This window comes from Arachis hypogaea, chromosome 11 (assembly GCF_003086295.3).
Source record: "Arachis hypogaea cultivar Tifrunner chromosome 11, arahy.Tifrunner.gnm2.J5K5, whole genome shotgun sequence".
Classification (NCBI taxonomy): Eukaryota; Viridiplantae; Streptophyta; class Magnoliopsida; order Fabales; family Fabaceae; genus Arachis; species Arachis hypogaea.
The window spans coordinates 64,241,542-64,266,253 of NC_092046.1; the positions used below are offsets into that span (position 1 = coordinate 64,241,542).

Sequence of the window (24,712 nt, forward strand, 5' to 3'; positions counted from 1 at the left end):
TTATAAATTATTCTCCCTCTCAACTTCTTCCTAACCTCTCTCTCTCTCTCATCCTTTAAAGTCTTTAAGGAAATGTATCTCTCTCTCTCTCTATCATCCTTTAAAGTCTTTAAGGAAATGTATGTGAAAGTTAGGAGTGATTTGAGTAAGTCTCCATTTTATTTGGGTAAGAATCCGGGTGAGTGATTTTCAATATATTGGTGTTTAAAACCTAATTGGTATTAGATGTAGAGGATCATAGTGAGAAAGATAATTCAATGGTCAACTTTTTGGTAGAGAATATTTCGTCAAAGAAGTTATTGAGTGTATCTGAAATGTTGAAGATTAATATATATAGAATAGCAGTGGAACAACATATAGGTAAAGATTTAGTGTTTTAAGGATTTGTTAGTCAAATTTGTGTAATTGAAGTGTGATTTGTATTTGGGTCATGATTGATGCAGTTAAGAAAGTCTCGAATGTGACTTTGGCTGGTCTCAAAGTTTGGATCAATAAGAGAAAAGTTTGAGAGGAAGAAGATTCAACTACTTTGGTTAAAAAGATGTTGGTGTGGAAGTTGCATAGCCGAGCTCTCGAACTAATCCTACTATATTGAAAAGGAAGAAAGCGGATGCTTCAGGAAAAGAAAAAGTGGATGTGTCACATAAGAAATTAAAGGTGATGAAATTAATTTTGAGGATGCCTTAGCAATACATAAGAGTCAAAAGATCTTGCCTGACTCTCATGGTGATTAAGACTTTGATTATTGCGTTAATAGAAACAGAAAGATATAAATACAATGGTTTACCATTTTATGGCTTATGGAGGATTGTGGGTGTTGTCGGTGTCTTCTTAAATTCTTTAAAGGCCTTTTCACAATGTGTTGTCCATTCGAATTGTTTCTACTTTCGTATGGATTGGAAAAAATGATGTGACTTTCTTGCTAGACATGGGAGAAATCTTGAAAGCATTGTCAGCCGGCCTATAAGTTGATGTACCTTCTTTATCGACCAGGACCTTGCATGTTTAAAACTTCTCGTCATTTATCTGGGTTTGCTTCAATGCCCCTAATAGTCAGCATGACCCTAGAAACTTGCCGCTCTCAACTACGAATGCACACTTCTTTGGATTAGTCGCATGTTGAAATGGCATAGTTGATTGAACATTTTGACGAGGTCGCTGCAATGGAACCCTACTTCGAGGTCTTAGTCACCATGTCATCTACATATACGCCCATGTTTAAGCCATTCTATTGTTGGAAGACTCTGTCCATGAGACATTGATATGTTGTATCTGCATTCTTAAGTCCAAATGGCATAACCATATGACTAAAGTTATCATGTTCAGTAATAAAAGCTATTTTATCTTGGTCTTTAGGATTCATTAGTATTTGATTATAACCTAAATAAGTAGCCATAAAACTTAAAGTTGCAAAACCTGAAGTGGTATTAACTAGCTTGTCTATGCTCGAAAATGTATACGTCATTTGGACATGCCTTATTCATTGACTTCTGGGCATACTATCGGTGTCTTTACATGTTACTTAGGATATCTAACTGATATATGTGGCATGAATGTTTCTGAGCATGGATTTGGGACCTAAAACACTAAATTTAAGATATTGAGACTGATCAACTTGATATCCATTATTTGGTGTGAACAGGGACTAAATGGCGTCTCACAGATTCGGGCAAGGTACTCGGAGAGAAAATCTTATGATTGAACCCGAGGATATCAAAATGGGTACTTTGGTGCTAGTACAAGCAATGTAGGTTGAGATTTTAGGTCTATGACCCTTACTGACTTCTTTAAGAGTGGTCCACCTCAATTTAATGGAAATGTCAACGCCTTGGAAGCTGATAAGTGGTTTCAAGATGTAGAGAAGTTTTTGCACACTCAGCGTATTCTTGAAGTACAGTTTTTAGAGATAGTGACCTATATGTTGAAGGGAGATGCTCAGTGTTAGTGGCAAGAGTTGTGTTATACCTCGCAGGTGGAGTTAACCGATGTTCCATGGAATAGGTTCAGGGCGGAGTTTTACGGCAAATATTTCTCGCAAGCAGTTCACACCGTAAAGGAGTTGGAGCTAATGCTGCTGAAGCAGAAGGATATATCTGTTGCTGAGTATACCCAATAATTTAACAACGTGTGCCATTTCTCAAAGATTTGTCAAAGAAATCCAGCCGATTATGAAGAGTGGGCTTGTGACCAATACGAGAGAGGACTTAGGAGAGATATCTACAATTACGTATACCCACAAAGGATAAGGAGTTTCATTGAGTTAGTTAACAAGAGTCAGTTCGCGGAAGGTTGCTCCATGAAGTGGACGCTGCTATTGGAAGGCCACAATGAGACTGCTCCAGACGAACCGCGCTGGGTCAAATTAGGTTTATGTTTTTGATGTGAAACACCAGGACATATATCTAGGAATTGTCCGCGAGGGAGAGCCATAAATGCGGGATGGTCACAACAGGATTGAGCTAAGTGTGATACCGGACACATAAATCGAATTTGTCCTATTTGAAGATGGAACCTCGCATTCGTCTAGGTCGCATGGCAGAGTTGAGAGTTTAGGATTGCAAAGATCAAACGTAGTATTGAACTTGGGACCGAAGTAGGAGTTGAGGCCTAGAATAGCACTTCCATCTATTTTCCTCAGTAACCAAAATTTTTAAAGACAAAAATTTTCATTAGGAGGGTAGGATGTAAACCCCAGATAATTGGTGAATAATTAACCAATAAATTAATTATTATTAAGTAAAATAAAAAATTTAATTTTATATTTTAATGAGGTAGAAATAATTAAAATTTGAATTTTAACACTAATTCTAAAGGTTTTTGCCCAAAATTGGGCCAATGGGCCAAACCAGTTGGACTGAGCACAAATTAGGCCCATGGCCCAACATATAAAAAACCCAAAACAACAGATCTTCCCTCATTTTTCCATAGAAGCACGCTAAAAGGGAAGAAGAGGGGCCTCAAACCCTAACTCCACACTCTTGTCCACTCATCTTTCGAATCCGAGCTCCGATCGCCATACCATTTGCGACCATGCGACCACTGCATCGAGCTCTACAAGTTCCACTAACCAATTTTGTAATAAAATATCAATCTCACTCTCAGTCTCTCCTTCCCCCAATTTCAAAAATTTGATAATTGGGTGTTGAGAATTTTGGGTTGTTTTGATGTTCTAGGGTCAAATTAACTTGAGAAAATTAGTGGGTCTTGCTCAATTGATGCATGAATAAGTTAAGAACATCAAACCTCTTGTAGATTATTGAATTAGTAGGCTTGAATGTTGATTGTGGTGACATGTTGTGAAAATAGATTGAATTATGTTAAATTGAGGTCCATTGGCGATATTGAAAGTTGGAGATTGAACCTTGGAAGATGGAAGTCCGTTTGGAGAGGCCTTGGGGCTGTAGACTCTTGAGCAGCGGTGATGTTGAGGTGTATTTGGCTTAGAGAAAAATCGGCCAAGATATGGTTTTGGTTTCTCGTAGATAATGTATAATGTTTCGTGAAAACGTAGGCTAGACGACCATAGGATAGGTTGAAATGTGTAAGTATGTTGATATTAGTAACCTTGATAGACATATATAATTACATTGAGAATGAGTTAATGAATAATGATATTTTGGATTTTTGATGTTGATGTTTGATGATGATAATGAATTATGATAAATTATGTTGTATAATTTTGGGTGTTTGGGGTGGAAGTCAATATAATTGAGAAAATGATGTGAAGGAGAGGAGATGGAATGGTTGAAATCTTAATTTACACACATTGAGTGTGGTTTTGAAGAGTGAAAATTAGTTTTGAAATGAAAGTTGGTGAAAATAGAGGTTTGTGATTTGTTTGAGAAAAACTTGATTTTTGACTAAACTTCGACAGGCCATAACTTGACTTCTGGATCCTCAATTTCTGTCAAACTTTTTTCAAACGAAAATTGTGTTCGTGAAGTTTACACCGTTTGAAGATTAGGCAGAAAATGTTTTCTAACAAAAATATTATGCGTGCCGAAAGTTTGGTGTATGAAAGTATTGCTGCAGGTTGTAACAGCTTTTTGAGAAATCACAGGGCCCGTGTATGTGGACACATGGCTGGGTATGTGGGAATTCGCTTCTATCTATGAGACTCGTGTATGCAGACAGGGCTTGCGTACGTGAGATAGCGAATTACACCCTTGCTATGCGAGATATGGCGTGTGTACGCAGTCATGCACCTCTGTCCAGCATACTCGCGTATACGGATAGAGCTCACATACACGAGACTCCTGCTTTTGGGAAAAGTGCCTTTTGTGATTTTCAACCTATTTTCTAACCTCTAAACCTCTATTTTTACTTTTTAAGGTCCTAATACTTAGTTTTAATCTTGGTGAAAGGGAGAGAACCTTGAGGGAGGGTTAACTTGGTGGTGAAGAAAGATTTTGAGTAATGATTTGTGGTTGATGAAGTGCGAAAATGATGATGATGTTATGAATAAAGACAGAATTGATAATGAATGAATTGAATTGTAAAGAGGTATATGTAGCTGGGTAAGAGGCGGTGGCATTGTCCACTCACTCCGGATATAAGTAGAGACTCCAGGTAAGAGGTGATGGCATTGTCCACTCGCTCCGGATAAAAGTCAATAAGCCAGGTAAGATGCAGTGGTGTTATCCACTTGCTTCGGGAAAGAGTTCGAGACTCCGGATAAGATGCAAGGGTTGAGTTCTGTCACAGCTTGCTCTAGTTTGAGAACTGTAACACCACCTGGGTAAGAGGCAGGGTGAAGTTGTCATTTGCTCTGGGTACGCGGGTAAGATGCAAGGGTTACGACATTGTCCCACTTGCTCCGTGTTTGCTGTTCTGTCCAAGGTTAGCTACTGGACATATCGGGTTTGTCTTTATAACTAACAAATGAGACTCATCGGCCATAGGGCAGGCATTCATCATATGTATTTGTTTATTTTATTTGAGTTTGCATTACTTGGATTTGCCTATTTGAGTTACTATGTCTACTTGCTATATGTTTTACCTGCTGTAACTGCATCCTATTTGTGTTTTCTTTGCTTGTATTGTTTGTTTGTGCAACTGAGATTCTCCTTGTCTGGAGGAGGAGTGACGAGAACTATTCCACCGGTGTTCTGGAGAACTGGAGGAAGTAGGATTTGAAGGGTTAAGTTAGGATCTGAGTTATAAACCTAAGGACCTTAGATTATATACCCAAAATCTGGATTAGCTTATTCCTTAAGTTTGATTTCTCAGTATCGGATTCTTGGATTGCCTCTACCTTTCTCGGGACCTTATATATTATGTATGTTGGCACCATTATCATGCTAAGAACCTCCGGTTCTCATCCCATACATATATTTGTGGTTTTCAAATGCAGGTCGAGAGACACCTCGCTAGGTGTCTGGATTTACTATGCAAGCGAAGTTGGGACATTGGTTCTGATATTTTACTATGTATATATGTGTATCTAGACTTTTCTCCACTTGTATGTTATGTTTAATCCTCCTAGAAGCTTTATGGAGAACTAAGTGTTTATTTTGAGTATTTTGGGGAGACTTTGGGTTGTATATATGTATATATGTATGTACATATTCTCTGGCCGGCCTTGGCTTCGCAGGTCGAGTTAGGACTTGATATTTTGTATCTTTTGTCATTCCTCTCTTATTATATATATATGTATATTTACTTTCCTTACACAAGTTTCTGTTACGTGAGCGTTGCTCTTTTCTTTTCACGATTTGTTTAAGCTTTCCTTTAAGGCTCCACCACATGATTACTAAATCCTTTCAACTATTACTATGTATATATATTTTATTTTACAGGTTGTAATACCTCATCACCTCTATTTTACGACTTAAGCGTAAAATACTATGTAGTCGAGTGTTACAGCGGTCATAACCTCTGCTATATATTTTGACTTTGGAGGCATTGTAATGCATAATTGATGAGTTTTATCACATTAGTATTGCGCTCTTAGTTTCTCTGAATTAGTCACTTTTTCTCTTTCATTCTAACATCTCTTCAATAATAATTAGAAATCTTAATTATTGTATTGAGATATGTAAATTCTGATTCTGTTCTTTCTTACATGGTTGAAAATGATTTTTACTCCCACAAAATTTGCTTGCACAATTTCAATCATATAGTGACTACACTAATTTACTACTCTTTATGTTTCAAATTAATTATAATTTTTATATTTTAAATTTATTTAAAAAAATAATATATTTAAAATAAAATTTTGAAAAGGAGAAAATTTACGGTAAAATTTTGCATGAGATCTCTTTTCATCTTCATTAAGACCAAGTACTATTAGATAAATAAAATTAATAATGATACTATGAAAAAACATTCATTTCTTAAAGTATCTTTTTATTGAAAAATGAGTTAAAATTTTACTTCACTAGTTTTTTTGGAAGCACTCTTCAAATGTATTATCTATTCCCGAAACAGCACAAAAGTTGTGTGGGTTTGTGTCAATGGAAATACGCACATCCAATGGGTATCTTCAGATGCTATATCATTGAAATGTACTAATTATTTTAAATACATGTATGTGACGGAGTGAGACCATATATATTATTTAGGTCACAGATTTGTTACTCCCACTTTTGTGTGGGAGTCACATTAACCATCCTAAAATATTTATGAATGGAACCCCGCTTTTTTGTTTTTGAAAAATTTGATAATTAGACATTGCCTCTTTATATTTTTAGTTTTTCAAAATGTTCCCTTCCCTTTTAAACATTCTTTCAAAGAGGAGAGACATTTGGCTCTGGGTTCTTGCCTCCTTCTATCGCTACTGCACCACACTTTCAGATCTTTCTGCGTCGTCACTGGTTTTCTATTCCTTGCCCTAATTCCTTGCTCGTTCTCTGCTCTTCACCTTGAGTTGTCGCTGATACTCTGTTCCTTGTTGTATCTCGCCATCGCTACTGGGTGATCTCGCCTTGTCTCACTGCCATGTCTGCAATTGGAGTGCCTATACCTCGCTCCAACATGGTTTGCATCAGAGGTAACAACTAGTAAATATTTTTTTATTTTTTTTACTCTATTCAATATTTGAATTGAAAATTGTTATTGATTCTTGTATCGGACCTTGTCTTGCCACTTGGGTGGATCATTATTTTCAAAACACAATTCTTAGCCTTTTCACGTGTTTATGTACATCAAATTATTAACATTGTGATTGAGTATCTTTTTCTTTTGCTCAGCTTGGTGTTGAAATTGTTCATGTCCTCATTGGCCCAGTTTCATATTCGTTGCTCTCCAAGCCTACCAAAGGTGTTGAGAAGACCTTCTTTCTCTTCTCGCTTCTCCCCGAAGTCCTCGCTAGCTACAAGTAAGAACTTTAACTTTTGTATTATAACTATTGCTTATTTTTATGTGATTATATGTGTGTTATATCTCTAACTTGCTCATATTTGTAAAATCAGCAAAGTCATATTTACTAGTGTAGTCATATTTATAAATTGATTCTATTTTTTGCTCATTTTTTAATTGTGGATAATGAGATCAGAAAATGCATTGAATATTTGAACTTGATGAATCTTTTTTTCATTTGCTAGAAATCTGTCACAACTCATAATATTTTTTGTTGAAGTTTGATTTGTGTTTCATAGTTTTTAAGATGAGTCTCTTCCTTTCTAATCTGGTTGTTGGTGATTAAAGTATGTTCAAAGTTAAAAAAAAATATTAAGCAATTTTTCCTAAAATTTAGACATAGTTTATGATAGGATGTAATGTCACTATTTCATCCATGTAGTAAAGCTTCGTTAGGAACGGGATATAGGATAATTATTATTTTTATTGTTGCATTGCATAAGGTAAGAGGGCATGGATGTGTGTGCGAAAATTTGTGTGATGTATTATTATACATTGAGTTTGAACATCGAATTATAAAGACCAACGCATTATGAGAACCAACAAGTATCTGCCAATTTCTTCATGTGAGGTCTCAGCTTTCTATTCTTCACTTTTTGACTTGCATTTGATAAACTTGTATTAGTAAGTGAAAAATAGTACTTTTATGATGGTGATTCTTTTTCCAAGTAATGCTGGCAAGTGTTAATGTTGCCCAACTTTTGGATGTGGCATTAATCATCCCATGATGAATGTGACATGGAACAATTGAACAACTTATCATATTCGTCGGGACATTGATCAATGTTAGTTAGAAGGCCCTGAATTTGACATTTTTGAAGATGACGTGCTTGATCATGTTAACATTGATCATGATGAGATTGTAAGTATATATGTCAATGAGTTATGATAATGTTCTAATTGCTTAATGGCTGGTAATGATACTGTTTTACTTATATTTTAGCATATGATGAGGATGCTTCACATGGTAGCAATGAAGCTGAAGATTGATTTGTAGCAAGCCAATAATTGGTAAGTTAGATAAAATCGATACAATAATGGTTAAGATGTATCTTTTCAACTTCATGTAATTTTTTTTAGGATTAAATATTTTTTTCGTCCTTAACATTTTGGGTCAAAATCAAAATCGTCCCCGACCTTTTTTTGTTATTAAAATCATCCTCAACATTACAAAATGTTATAAAATTATCCTTTTTACAAAAAATAATAATGCTTTGACAATTTTACCCTTAAAACAAAAATAAAAAAACCTCTTCCCTTCCTTCCCCACTAACCCCCTCCCTCTGTCTCCCTACATCTTCATCATCTACGCATCAATCACCTCTCTCTCGCTTTCTCTCTCTCCACCATCATCACCACCACCACCACCACCACCACCGCCCCACCCACTATCATTAACTCTTTCCACTTGAATTCCTTACCCAACACAACTCCAATAGCCAACATAAAACCACACTCAAACCTCAACAATGCACAATCTAGTCAGGAATCCATATAAAAATAAAATAAAACAAAACTCAATTCAGTGGATCAGTAGACTAATAGAGAAAAGCTTTAGATCTTTTTTACCAACCAATGGCCTGAACAATTGTATTCATATAAGTGAATCAAGTCAAACGATGTAATATACTTGTCCTAGGCTCCTAGTATACAATAAATTTTAAACCCGTGCTAATAATTTTATCTATTATTTTTGCTCCATAACAATTCAATTTGTGTAGTAAACTAATCGAAATGACTAGACATTAATGAGCGGAAGAACAATATCTTGATAAAATTGAAGTCAAACCTTGTCATCGCAAGAGCGGCAAAGAGCAGCCTCGTCGGTGGCGCAGAATAAAATTGCAGCGGCGTTTTTGCATACGTTGCAGAGGGTTCTCATTGTCACTCTCTTAATAATTATACCTTTCAAATGTCAATTATTCTTCAGCTGCACTGCTTTCTCACTCTTTCTTCTTCCGCAATGACAGTGCCTCAATGCAAACTTTACAATTTGAACAAGTGGTTCAGGTAGTTAGCATCATTAACAGAAGAAGAATAATGAATAGAAGGAATGAGGAAGAAGGAAGTTGAAACTTGGAAAGCAGGGTCAGGGGGTTTGAGAGTTTGGTTATGTTGGCAGTGGGGCGTGTCTGAGAGTAGGAGGAAGGGGATTTTGGAGGGGGAAGGGGGGAGACCGAAGAGGTTGGGGAGTGGGGTAGGGTGGGGTTTTGTTTTTTTTTTTTAATATTATTTTTATTAATAGTGAAGGGTAATTTGGTCAAAAAAATATAATTGAAGTAGAACATGACGATTTTATAACGTTTTGTAACGTTGGGGATGATTTTAATAACAAAAAAAGGTCGGGGACGATTTTGATTTTCACCTCAGACCTTAGGAACGAAAAATGTACTTAACCCTTTTTTTATGAATTCACGTTTTTGCTATTGCATGATCAAGTACCTTTTATTCATGTAATTTTTGGAACGTTGGCTCCAAATCTCTACTTATTGAGTATGCTACAAAGTATAATCTACTTTTTAAAAAAAAAAAGATAATAAGCATTATTAGGTCTTTGCCGGAGATGTTACCCTTTTTACACTTACAATTTACATACATACATATAAGAGCAATTCTTTGGTGCTTTTTTTACTCCGGTTAGTTTTGGTTATTTTCTTTAGACCGAGATGTGTTTCTTTAATATAATCTTAGTTTTTAACTTTTTTATATTAGATGAAAATAATGCAATGGCAATTGAACCTGTTTTAATGACTCATGCTGGTTTTGGACTTTAATTTTCTATAAATATCCGCCATCAAGCTCATTTGATCATGTAACCTTTCCAAATGTATCTGCTATCATTTGATCCTAGGGTATTATGATTGGCTTACTTTTATATACACACCCAATCAGAATTCTAGTTTTGAAAATATAGTAATGGACTTTTTTTTCTATTTGTTCTATTTTCTTACAGCACTAATGATGCAGTTCTGGAGGAAATAAAGAAAGACTACATACTACAACATGGTGGAGAGAGAATTGTCAGAATGTAGCCTATTAAATATCAATGTAAATGCCAAAGATTATTATATATGCTGTTAAGCTGATGCATGGTGCATTAGAACCATTACTGTGCTTGTAAATTTCTTTTTCAAATTTGTATTCAATTAGAATAAGAATGGAAGAAGTAAAGAACTCCCAAAATAAGTTTTGATGATTGTTAAAGGAATTGAAATCAAAAATTGAGGTTATTTGAGGGAAAATAGATAAATGGAGTGTTATTCATGTTGGTTCCTTTGTTTAAAGGTTTTCTAAATGCTTTTATGGCACTCTATGACTTGAATAATCCAAACAAAGCTATTGTTTCATCCATTAACTTAAACAAATATGCTTTCTTGTTATTCATGTTTTTTACGTTAACCGCATCTTAAACTAAATTTGCCATATTAGAAACAGAAGATGATTGCTACTTTGAAACAAAATGTCACAGCTTAATCAAATATAAAACTCAATAAATTTATATTTTAATTCTAATTAAAACACTATTTTTTTAATTACCTTGTCTATATACTTAAAGATACAAAAATTAAGTCTAAAATAAAAAATTAAAAAGTGAAATGAAATAAAAAAAATAAAAAAAAATTTCACTTTTTTAAAAAAATGTATGTATAATTAGAGGTAAATAATGGATATTCTAACCACAAAACATAGAGAAAGGGAGAAAAAAATAGAAAAGAATAAGCAAAATACACTGGGTGAATATAACACAAAAAAACTTATAAAAACGAGTAAGAGAAATTCAAACCTTTGTCCCAAAACCAAAAACACCGTATTTTTGTTTGAAAATATTTTCAAAAGTTAAAACCGAAAAAACTGAAAATAGCGATTTTAACTTTGTTCTATTTTTTTGAAAATATTTTTAAAATGTTTAATCAATTATATTTTTATGTCATATTTTTATTTTCTTACGAAAATAAAAATGAAACCGTTTAAAAGCCCCTAGATTTTAGACTTCAAAAGCAAAGAGATTGAGAGAGGTAAAAATGAAAAAAAACTTATAGTTCCATCATCTTCTTAACAGATTGTGCCTTGGATTTAGGTTGGGTTCTGCATTGGACAACGAAATCAAACTCTGGCCACTTTCTTCCCAAAACGTGGATCGACGATAGAACCACGATTTTAGTAAGGCTTTCATGTGTTGTAATTCTGCCTTGGAAATGCATGAAAGAAAAAAGTCTAAATAAAAGTGATAGTCAATAAAGACATGGAGCTTGTCCATATTTTGTTCACAGATTGATGAGTCGGTAAACTTTGATGGCATAGATTGTAGTTTGCTAATATATTTCGGGGTTGTTTTGCAGGTGTTTGACTTAATGTGAAAGTAGGAACAAATTTCCTTACAATTCTGTTTTAAATTATGGATTTCTTCATTTTTGTTTGGGTTGCGGTTTTAAAATTGTTTTTGGTGCTGATTTTGTGGGGATTTTGTTTCTCTGTTCGGGTATTGCGTTGAGCATTCAATTGATGTTGGTGCGGGGGTGTTGATTTTGTTTAACTGATTGGGTGATATTGTTCAACCATTCAGATGTTGATTTTGATGGATGAAGAGTTAGCATGATTGGTGTTAGAGTTAAGGGTAGTGGGTGGTATGGTGGTGGAGGAGGTGGTGGTGGTGGTGGTGAAGAGAGAGAGAGAGAGAGAGAGAGAGAGAGAGAGAGGGGTGGTGATGGAGAGGGAGAAGAAGATGGAGAAGGAGGTAGGGGCAGCGGTGGTGGGTTGGCGGAAAGGGAGAGAAGAGAAAGACCGAAAGAGAGTGAGAGATATGCCAGGGATGGAGAGGGTTTCTTTTATTTTTTAATATTAATTTTAATATTTTTTATTTTTGTAAAAGGGTAAAATTGTCCAAAAAATATTGTTTATGAACAAAAGGATAATTTTATAACGTTTTGTAACGTTGAGCGAGGATGCTTTTAATAAGAAAAAAAGGTCAGGGACAAAATTGATTTTGACCCCTGACGTTAGGGACGAAAAAAGTACTTATCCCTTATTTTAACCAGGAATAATTATTATTAATTAACAAGATGTTTTTTTTTTTTACTTTTGGACATTTTTGGCACTATTTTTTGGACTTTCATTTAGCCTATATCACGTTTTATACCGTTTTAATTGTTCAACATTGTTATAATTTTATATCTTGAAACCAAAAATAAAGAAAAAAAGCTACTGGCAAAAAAAACCATAGAAAATGAAAGAAATTGTAAAAAAAAAAAGGGAAAATAAAAAATATTAAGTTTATAATAAATACTAATTTGTAATTATTATTCTTATTTTTTTGTGGTCAATAAACAATTTGTTTACTATTTTATTTTTTTTAATACAACTATAACAGTCTAATAAATTATTTATCTCCAAAAATTAAAAAATTCTTCTAAAATTTTTTTGATAAAGTTTATTTTAAAATAAAATTAAATAAAAATTATCAGCACTAGGAATTTATATTTTATTTTATTTTTTTAGATTAGTATAAATCTTCGAATATTTATCTATCGCGAGAACTAATATGTAATTTTTAAGAGAAATGTTAGAGGACACTATCAAATTTTTTTATTTTTTGCCAACAATTAGTTATTAATATTTAAAAATATGGACTAAAATATATTATTAGATTATTAAACTAAAGAAATTTGGTTAATAACTAAAAATAATTACGAAAAATAATAAATTCTAATACTATTTTAATATTTTTCAATTTTTAAATGCATCTGAGTTTACCTTTAAGAAAATAGGAAATAAAAAAAAAATCCTATTATATACACTGTCTAAGAATTAAAGCCAGTACATAAAATTTAGGCATCCAAAACAACTATCGTTTATACTGGGACACATAACTAGAAATTTTACTTTAATTAAGGAAACTCAACAACTCATCCTCAATTTTGAGAGAAAAGAGGAGGCTTTCATATTTTCAATTACATGTACTTTAATCAAGGAAACTCAGCAACTCATCCTCAATTTTGAGAGAAAGGAGGAGGATTTCGTATTTTTAATTACATGTATCATTATACATTCAAACAGTAAAGACCAGGTCAACATGCAAAAGTTAAAAAGAACTGTCTTAATTGTTGCAATGTGGATGTCCATCAATTAAACATCTATAACTTATTTTTTCAATCAAAATTATTTGGACGGTTCAAACTTTGAATGGTAGAAGTGCAAAATTTTTTAAAATTGGATTGAACATTAATGAAATTAGAAAAAAAAAAAGGAGGATTCTACGGGTATAAATAGAACAACATAACATGAGACATAAAATAAAAAAAAAATTGTGTATAAATATAGCAACATAACATAAGACACTTTTGCTTAGATAATATATATTTATGAAAGAGTGAATATAATATTAAAAAACTTGTGTATTATCTCAATTATATATAGATAACTATATTAGAGAATGTTAATACTAGAATTTTATATTTACACTTTTTTATTTTATATTTATTTCTTTTTTTATTTAGTTATTTTACAATACGTTATCAACATAATACTAATTAAATTTCAGAAAGATACATGTAATAAATTTTTATTATGTTAAAGCTCTCTCATCTTAAATTTAATGTTCTTAATATATTTAAAAATAATTACTTATCATGAATATTAGATGTCAAAATTCATCTTAATTCAATGGATCTCGAAAATACCATTAAGACTGAAAACAAAATATCTCAAAAGGATAAAGCCAAAGCTATGATCTTCCTTTATTGTCATCTTGACGAAGAATTGAAAAATAAATATCTCACATTAAAAGATCCTGCAGATCTTTGAAAGAACCTTGAAGAAAGGTATAATCATCAAAAGACAGTGATATTTCATCAAACTCTATATGAATGAGTGTATTTGCATTATAGGAATTCAGCAATGTTCCAAATTACATCACCAATAAAACTATGTTGGAAAAAGATAACTGATAATGATATATTAGAGAAAATTTTTTCGACCTTTCATGCCTTGAATGTGCTTCTACAACAGCAGCAGTATTGAGAAAAAGAATTTAAAAAATATTATAATCTAATTTCTTGTCTTCTTGTTACTGAGCGAAACAATGAATTGCTCTTAAAAAATCATGAAGCGTGCCCAACTGGCACCGCCCCATTTTCTGAAGCGAATGCTGCAAATCATAACCCCAAAAAGAATAAATGGCAAGATTTTGATAACAAGAAAGGATCTTACTAGAAGTGGAATAAAGAAAGAATTAATGAGCAAAATAAATCAAGAAGATAAATATTTCTGTTGCGATAGAAAGGGCCATTCGTTACATACCTGTCGTACTCAAGATATTTAGTTGATCTTTATCAAGCATCCTTGAAAAAAGATGACAAAGAAAAAGAGACAAATTTTATTTTCCAAAGATGTTGAAAATTACATCACTCATTATAAAGTATCTGATTTTTTTGATGATTCTAAAAGAAATATTGACCATTTAATCAATGATAGAAAATTTAATATTTAAGTTCATTAAGTACTTATGTCATAAAATAATGTAAAAAATTTATTATTAAGATTTATTTTCTATGTATTTAAATTTTAAGTATAATATGTAAATAATATTTAATAAAATATTAATGTTTATATTTAAAAACTTTAAAATCACTAAATGTGTCCGTTTTAATTATTCAAGAATATAATTTTACTGTGCGTACATCTTTAATTATTATTATTATTATTATTATTATTATTATTATTATTATTATTATTATTATTATTATTATTATTATTATCTTTAAAAAAAATGACAAGAACATATAATAAAGATATTTGCCTTGTGAACAGTGCAAATTTGCATACCATTTTTAAAAGTAATATATATTTTACTTATCTTTTATCAAAAGAAGAATGCGTTAATACCATTATTGGCTCAGGCAATATGATAGAAGGCTCTGAAAGAGTTATAATTTTATTTTTTGGAGGAACAAAATTCATAATAAATAATGCACTATTGTCTATTAAGTCTCTAACAAATTTGTTAAGTTTTAACGATATTCGCTAAAATGAATATCATATTAAAACAACGAATGAGAAAAATCATGAGTACTTATATATCACAACTCATGATTTAAATAAAAAGATTATATTAAAAAAGTTACCATCACTTTCTTTTAGATTATACTATACTAAAATCAGTGCAATTGAATCACATGGCATTGTAAACTAAAAATTTACTAACCCAAATAAATTCATAATTTTGTATGATCGATTGGGACATCTTAGAACAACTACGATGTGAAGAATTATTAAAAACTTCTATGGATATTTACTAAAGAGTCAGAGAATTCTTCAATCTAGTGAATTCTGTTGTACTGCATGTTCTCATGGAAAGTTAATTGTAAGGTCATTATAAGTAAAGATTAGATTTGAGTCCCTTGAATTTCTAGAAAGAATTTAAGGAGATATATGTGAACCAATTCATCCACTATGTAGATCCTTTAGATACTTTGTAAGAACCGGACCGGACCGGCCGGTTCGACCGAAAAACCAGTGAATTGGATCCATAACCGGTCCGGTTGAGTGATGTAACCGGATAAGGAAGAGAGCCGTTTCGAACCGGGTTGAACCGGCCGATTTTGATAAAAATCGAAAAACCAGCAGTTTCTGGTTAACCGACCGGTTCAAAAATTTTTTTTTTTAAAATTCCTTTTCCAAAACGACGTCGTTTTGGTTTATTTTTTTTAAAAAAAAAAAAAAAGAAAAGCCCTACGGGCTACCAAACCCCACCCCCACCCTAGTTTCCACTTTCCCCTTTTCCCCCAAACCCTAACAGCGCCTAAGCCTAACCCTATCAGCCCTCCGCCAGTCCGCCTCGGCCTCACCTCACTCACCCAGCCCCCAGCCCCCAGCCGCCCGCCGTCATCCTCTTCGTCTCACCGCCAGTCTGAACTCTGAAGGAACCAACTCAACCAAGGGAGTAGGAACAGGACAGATACAGACCCGCCACCCGCGAACTCGCCGTTCCAGCGCCGTCGCCCTCGCCCAGTCGCCGTTGCTTTTCCAGTCGAACTCGCCGTTGCCTCGCCCTTCTGCTCTGTGACTCTGTCAAACAGGTAAGCTCCAGTTCTGTAATGTGTAATCTGCTTCTTCTCGGTTCTGCACTTAAAGTTTAATGATTGTTCTGTGAAAAATGCATTACACTCGCTCTGTTCTGCATTGCACATTTGCACTTGTAAGTTGTAAACTTACTTTTTTTCTGCACTTCTTGCTGACTTGCTGTTATGAATATGAATATGCTTGTTGAAATTGTTAAGCTGAATATCCTTGTTGAAAGCTTGAAATATGAAACTGTTGAATATGCTTATTGAAATTGTTAAGCTGAATATCCTTGCTGACTTGTAAGTTGTAAATTTGTTGTTTTGTTGATTTGTACTGGAAATATGAAACTGTTGAATTATATGCTTGATTTGAATCTATGAAATATGAATATGTTTGTCTTGCTGAATAGGGAATTTAACTATTTAAGCATTTAAGGTTGCTGTCTTGCTGAATAGGGAATAGGAACTAGGGAATTTAGGATTGTTATTGTTTTATAATTTTGCGATTTTGCTACTCCATATTCTTTTAGAATGTCTGCTGCGAATACACCATCAGAAACATCATCTTCGCAAGAACAAGGATCAACTGTTGATGCATCAATCGGAACCCAAAAAAACAATAATAGAGCAAAAAACGATCCTGCATGGGGTCATTGTAAACAAGTTGTGGAGTCTGGAAAAATAATTCTGCTATGCATATATTGTGAGAAGCTTATTAGGGGTGGAGGAATTCATCGGTTTAAGCTTCAATCACCTTTAGATGATTTAGGTATGCTTTTATTTATTTATGAGTTTTGATCAACTATGATTTTCGTATGCCTTATAACATGTTTTATATTATTTTTTATCTTGATTTGTGAAACATTATCTATAATGCTAGATCAATTGGATTTGGAAGATGATCGGGAGGATGATGGAGCTAATAATTCTGTGGAAAATGCAAATCAAAATGAAACCAATCAGGATGTAGCTCCACATTTGTCAGATGAAGAGCAACTTGCCGACTTCGAAATCACTCCTTGGATTTAGTTTATGAATTATTATCCATATTGTGTTTAATTATGATACTAATGTACTAGTACTAACTACTTTCATGTTTATCTTTGTATTAGTTATATTTAGACTTTGAAACTTGGTTGTTTTTAAAATGTTGGTGAAGAACTAACGATATGTATTTTGAATTTATTAAGTTTATGACTATTTTTAATATTTATATTTTTTATTCATGTGAAACCGGTTTTACCGGTTCAGCCAACGGTTTATCGGTTGAACCAATAAACCAGTGAACCAGTAACCTGACCGGTTCGATCACCAGTCCGGTTCTTACAACTATGGTCCTAATAGATGCATCTTCGAGATGGTCACATGCGTGCTTATTGTTTTCTCGCAACCTGACGTTTGCGAGATTACTTGCTCAAATTATTCGATGAAAATCATATTTTTTAGAAAATCCAATCAAAGCAATTCGCCTTGATAATGTTGGTAAAAATTCACTTCCCAAACTTTTGATGCTTATTGTATGGCTAAAAGAATAAGTGTTGAACATGTAGTAGCTCACGTTCATACACAAAATGAATTAGCAGAATCACTTATTAAACGCCTCTAATTAATTGCTAGACCCTTACTTATAAGAATAAATCTCCCTATTTCTATTTGGGGTATGCAATTTTACATGCCGCAGCACTTATTCGTTTGAGGCCAATTAGTTATCATTAATTTTTTCTTCTACAATTATCTTTTAGCCAGCAGCCAAATATTTTTCATTTGAGAATATTTGGGTGTACGATATATGTTCCAATTGCCCTATCTTCTTGCACCAAAATAAAACCCAAAAAAAAATTAAGAATTTATGTGGGGTATGATTCTTCTTCTATAGTAAAATATCTTGAGATACAAACAGGAGATATATTTAAATTTCGATTTACAAATTATCATTTTACATAATATATATTCATGAAAGAGTGAATATAATATTAAAAAATTTGTGTATTATCTCAATTATATAAAAATAATTACATTAAAAATATTAATACAAAAATTCTCTATTTATATTTATTTTCTCTTTTTTATTTAGTAATTTCACAAGAAATGTAACAATTTAAAAGGAAAGTATTATCAAGTTCTTCAAAACTATAATTACCCAAATAAAACACAAAATCCACCTCAAATTCCTTTCCGGTGATGCTACCTAACCAAAGAATTGCACTCTAAACCTAATACCATATAATGGCGCGTCCATCACATCTCTGATAAAAATTTTAAATGCACGTTAACTCCTTCCCAAAATATTTATTGTTTGAAATTTGTAAAAGAAAGAAATGCCAAATTATATGCACAAATCTCGGTTTTTTTTTCTCTCTCTTATTACATTTTTAAATATATTTGTTTATTTTGAATAAAATAAACCAAAATCTCTACTTAAAAAATTCATTCTCAAAAAAAAAGTTGAGATGTTAAGATTTGTTAATGTATGGTGTTAATAGAACACTTTTAGATATATTGATATAAGCAAGAATTACAATTTGATTAAAAGAATTAAATATCTAACAAAAATATGTGTCATAAAAGACAAGTGAAAAAAATTGTAAATATTTATTTATTTTTTCAAATTATATATAAATTATTGATAAATGAATTTTAATGAAATTATAATATAGAAGATGGTTTATGAGCGCTAATAATGCTAACAACGCCCAGAATAAATAAAAAAATTAAAAGTTTAAATTGACAATATAATTCATTGTATATTGCATTAATAATAATTGATGATTGAATTAAAATTTTAAATTAATGTGAATTTTTATATGTATGAAATTATAAATATTTAATATATTTAAAAAATTATGTATATTATATATATGATATTATAAATGTTATATATAATAAAATATGTATGTTATTTATAAAAATTATAGATGTTATATTAAAGATATTTTTAGAAGTTAAAGATCTTTAAATAAATTTGAAAAGACAAAAATTGAGCTATCAGCTATTGATGCCAAAAGGGCTGCGCTAAAGAAAAAGCAATGATTGAAGTAAGTGTTAGTGATATATATTGTGCTAACAATTGAAGTTTTTTAGATGATTTTAGTGATTATTCTTTAGGATGTTATGAATCAATATTTTGGGATGTTATATTAAACTTGAATTTCTTATTTTATAGAGTAAATTTGTATATTATGGAATAATTTTATGTGACCACTCGTGATGATTCTCATGGTAAAATAATAAATAATAAATATACATTATTTAAACTATTCAAAATACTATATTCAAACTATTGTTAATTACATATATAATAATAATAATAATATGTATTTTAAAATTGTATAATATTAAATATAATAAATATATAATTATAGGTATAAAATTATAAAGTTATGCCAAAAATATTAAATTAATTTCGTTATACAACCCATCATTTTTATATAGAATGTTATAAATAAAAAATAAAATATGAATATGAAAGAAAATTATGAAATAAATTTTAAATATTATTTTTATGTGAGTAGATTAAAAATAATAAATAAATATACATATAAATAATAATTAAAATATTCAATTATGTTACAACTATGTCTCATTAGCATTTGTATAAATTTTATAAAAATTGAAAAAAAAAATAGAGTGGTTAACTTGAAAAGGGTTATAAATAAAAAGAAAAATAAAAAGATTTATTAAAAAATGTTTGATAGGAAACAAAATTAAAAGTATCAAGAATAAAATGTTACACTTAGATATTATTATATAATATCTACATCGTTATTACTATTAATGAAATTGATACAATTTAAAAATTGTAATGCAGCTCCTGTTATCATTATTAATGCCATACATGAATTCATGCGGGTGAGAGTGTTATATTCAAATGTTACTGATTTAATTAATAAATGTCACTCATCACTCATGGAATAAATAATGTCAAACATGAAAAGTTTTGGTGTTTTGGACTAACTTTTATTTGGTTACCAAACATTTTCCTTCCCCGGCCCAAAAAGTGTGGGTGATTAACTGCTTCCTACTTGTTATGGGGTTGCACAAAGTTAATTACCATAAGCTTTCTTGTATGACTAATCACTTTTCTTATCCCTATAATAACTCATGACGAAAGCTGTTTCTCTATATTATTGACTCAATCAAATTTTGACCATTAAAGATCTATTGCTGCTATAGTAAAGACACTACACTAGTGTCTTCCAAACATCCATTTATAGCGTTTGAACGAACCAAAAATTTACTATTGAATCCAATTGGATCACTATTCATTCTCAGTCATTACAATCACAATGAGCTCGAAGCTCAAAATCTAATTCAGTGTTTGTAAACAACTCCCATTAAATAATGAGTATATATAGTGCTATTAATACAAAATAGAATACAACATAAAAATATATCCACACCAACTGCAATCAATACTAATGCCAAAAAATGGGAACCCTTTCCTCAGAGTTACTTTGGTTCTCTTATTTTCCTGCACATGCTTACCAAAATGAAATGTGAACTCATGTTCATACCTATTGATGCATGCTTAATCAAGCATTGACCTTTCGATTTGGCTGGAAGACATACTTGACAAGGGACTCCTTAATAGACAAGAGTTCCGGGAACACATTCTTCAACTTAGTTGTATCAAGCTCATTGTTGCTTCTAGGTGCAACGATGACCTTGGCCTGTTCCTCGAGGTCGAAGTTCTTCCATGAGAAGTTGGGGTCAATGTAGTCTTTGTACATCTGTAGGACTTCGTTGTGGCTCACCACACCCGGGTTTGTGAAGTTCCATATTCCGGTGAGGTTCCTCTTTGCCATCTCTATGGAGATGGGGAGTAGTTCGTCCAGTATGGTCATCGAATTCGGAATGTCCACTACCTTGTCGTACCGAGTTATCTTCGTGATGAAGTTCCGTGGGTTTGATAAATCAGAGGAGATAGGCATCCTAACTCGCAAGGTACATACATTATCATAGTTTCTCAGCAGATCTTCTACCTGCAACATACAAGGTGAAACAGGGTAAATAAGTATACTAGCCTAAACCAATGTTTCATAATAGAAATGTTGTGGCTGTCAAATTAGCATTATCCAAAGTTATATAGGCAATTGCTTTTTCCATTTACACTTTTTGCCCTTCTTTCTTGTGTTTTCTTGCAAACTGAGCTACATCTATGAATAAAACATTGGTTAAGTGGTAATTTGACAACCATAACATTTTCTTTTTCTTGGGCAATTGTGCAAATACACCTACTTAGTGTGACTGTTAGATTTAGACACTGTTGGATTGAAGTTTGAAACACAACACAACAAACACCACTTTGTTCCGAAAGACCGAAACACTAGCCAAGTAGCTATTACTGCGGAGGGTCCACATATACATACATAACAAGAAGATAAAACAAACATAACATGTGTGACATTGCTCGAAAGAGTAACTAAAACATGTGACTGTACAAGTGATTCTCAACTTAAATTTCTAATCAAGTGTCAAAACGACCCCACTCATGCAACATGAATACATGACCAACAAAATATATCATTTTTTACTAACACTTTAAATTAAATCTTTAAGTACTAAATTTTAAATTTTAAACTCTAATCCTAATAATATAAAAATAAGGTGTTGTTTGGCTAGTATCAATAAAAGGTATTGGCACCCTAACATTTCTCAATTACAAAAGCTAAGATGACATTAGAACTTACCAAGTTATGAACAGATCTCTTCTATGAAAAAAATTGGCAGAAGTTAAGAGAGAAAAGATAGGTATATATACCATGGCCTTGGTCTTGGAGTAGAAGGATCCAATGAAATTAGGAGTATCCTCTTCCTTGAATCCAATACCAGATCCAAGAGGATGATCCTTATCATATTCAAAGATGCATCCCGTGGCAAAATTAACCAACAACAAACCATTCTCGCGGCACACGTCAGCAAGCGTCAGGGTTCCGACCACGTTGGCCCGTATAGTCTCCACCTTGTGTGATTCACACCAGTCCACGTTGGGCCGGCCCGTCACACCCGCCGCGTTCAACACGTGTGTGGGCTTCGCCGCCGCTATGTCCGCCTCAAGGGAAGCCCTGTTTTCCAGTCGTCCCGACCCGTAGGAGAATTCTATCCCTTGGGCCCGGCAGAGGTCCCCCAGCAGGCCCCCTATCCAGCCCGTTTTACCGTACAGGAGGAACTTGAAGGGCTTGTTAGCTCCGGCGCCGTTGGTTGGAAATCCCATGTATGAAGCTGAAACGCTACTTGTGATGAATCTCTGGGTTTTTCTGTTGGTTTTGACTTCTGAGTTTGTTGTGTATTTCTGCTTTTGAGATTTTTCTGTTGTGAAACTTAGAAGAATGGGATTTTCGGGTGCTAGGTTTCGAGGATACATATATAGCGGATATGAATGTGTGTATTGAATAGGGACACACATTATTTGCATCTTTTTTCCCGACAGTGACTCCTATGAACACGGTTAATCGGCTATTAGTTATTACAAGATTCTATTGTTATTTTGTTGTGCTAAATTCACGAATGGTCAATTTTGCTACTCAATATTTCAATTACCATTATTTTAGGAGTGTAATCCCTATTCCCTGGGATGTGATTCAGCTCAAAAGCGAAAATTCAATTTGAACGACAAAATTAATACTCAAATTGTTCACTCAAATTATATTTGTATTTTAAATTAGTCTCTAAAAATTCAATTTATTTAATTTAGTTTCTAAAGGTTATATTTGTGACTCATGTTAGTTTTTCAATTATTTTTCATAAATACGTACTAATATGAGATGCTGATCTAGACTGTCAGTGTCACATATCAGAATTTCAACTAAGTATAATAGGATGCTGATGTAGTTGTTAGTGACACGTAATATTGACATAAACGGTGGTATTACGTGACAGAAAATAATTTATCTTTATGTCCCAACATGATTTTTCTACCTGTTATTAACATATCTTCATTGCAAATGACTCAATTTAGTCATTAAATTTTGTTAAGTGACTTAATTTAGTCTCTAAATTTTGCTAAACAACTTAGTTTAGTTCATATCATTAAAAGTCATAAATAAAAGTGGTTCGTAGACTAATTTTTTTTTAACTTACTAATTTTTCATATATTTTTCATACGCAACTTAAATAACATTTTACCATATAATAATTTTTTTTCGAAAAACTTATGATACAACAATTTATTTTATAAAAAACTGTTAAGTTTGCAAAGGAGTTGATGAATATGGTATAAGAAAAATATGATTGCAAGAAAAGAATGAATCAAATCTAGATATTTGAGAGAGAAATGAATATAATCTTGTATTGAATACTTGGAATGGGTGAATTACACTTGATCTGAATTGGGATATAAGGATTTTATATATAGCAACGTTGCATAATAGAATAACTACCTAGAGATGAACTAAGAATTCAATCACTCATATAGCAATTGTAACAGAATTTTGAACTTGCTATTCTTGTTTTTTAATGTTCAAGTTATCACTATCCTTCACACTCCCATCAAACTGAGAGAGCGTCTTGGAACCACTCTAGATTTGCTACAAAATTCTTAGAACAAACTGATAGATAAAGTTTTGGTAAAGATATTTGCTACCTGGTCTTGTACTGGAATGTTGGTGACAAATAACTTTTGAGTAGTGACTTGGCCCCTTACAAAATGAAAGTCTAGTTCTAAGTTTTTTGACTTACTATGCAGGATGGGATTGGTTGCAAGTAATCAAGCACTTTGGGATACAAGAAATTTGCCTAGGTAGCTGCTAGAGCTCGAAACTCAGCTTTCATACTTGACCTGCTTATAGCATGTTGTTGATTGCTGTTCCATGGTATCAAATTAGTTCCTAAGTAGACACATATTCGGTTACAGATTTTCTATCATCACAATCACAATCTGCTCCTTAATCTACATTGTAATAACCTACATTTTTAAAAATTTAAATATGAATAAGTTATCATTTATTTTATGAATTGGAGTTCCTTATTTTTAGAAATTATTTTATTATAAAATATTTTACATAATTAAAACTATAATCTTAATAATTTATAAGTAATGAAAAATTATACGTATATTTTATAGGTAATTTATATTTTACTAAGTCAGGCAAATAGAACAGGTAGTGGTTGTTGTCCGCGTATAAAACAGAATAATAAAGAAAGTAATACCGAACTAGTGTAGAAACAATGATGGAAAATCAGTTAAGACTTTGGAGATGCTTGTTCTTCCGGATAAAAACTTCTTATTGACTACTTTAACAATGAGTGATTCATTCAATGGCAAGGCTGTAAGCGATTAAAGCCGGGCCTAGTGG

At 32.3% G+C, this 24,712-nt stretch overlaps 1 protein-coding gene across 1 annotated transcript; it reads right to left on the reverse strand.

Moving 5' to 3' along the window:
• Positions 1 to 20,625: 20,625 nt before the first annotated feature.
• Positions 20,626 to 22,937, reverse strand: LOC112722171 (bifunctional dTDP-4-dehydrorhamnose 3,5-epimerase/dTDP-4-dehydrorhamnose reductase). Its single transcript, XM_025773139.2, has 2 exons — positions 22,180 to 22,937; positions 20,626 to 21,400 (listed from the first exon to the last, which is right to left on the reverse strand). The coding sequence occupies exons 1-2, from the start codon at positions 22,831 to 22,833 to the stop codon at positions 20,951 to 20,953; spliced, it is 1,104 nt and encodes a 367-aa protein (XP_025628924.1). The 5' UTR covers positions 22,834 to 22,937; the 3' UTR covers positions 20,626 to 20,950.
• Between the last annotated feature and the right edge of the window lie 1,775 nt (positions 22,938 to 24,712).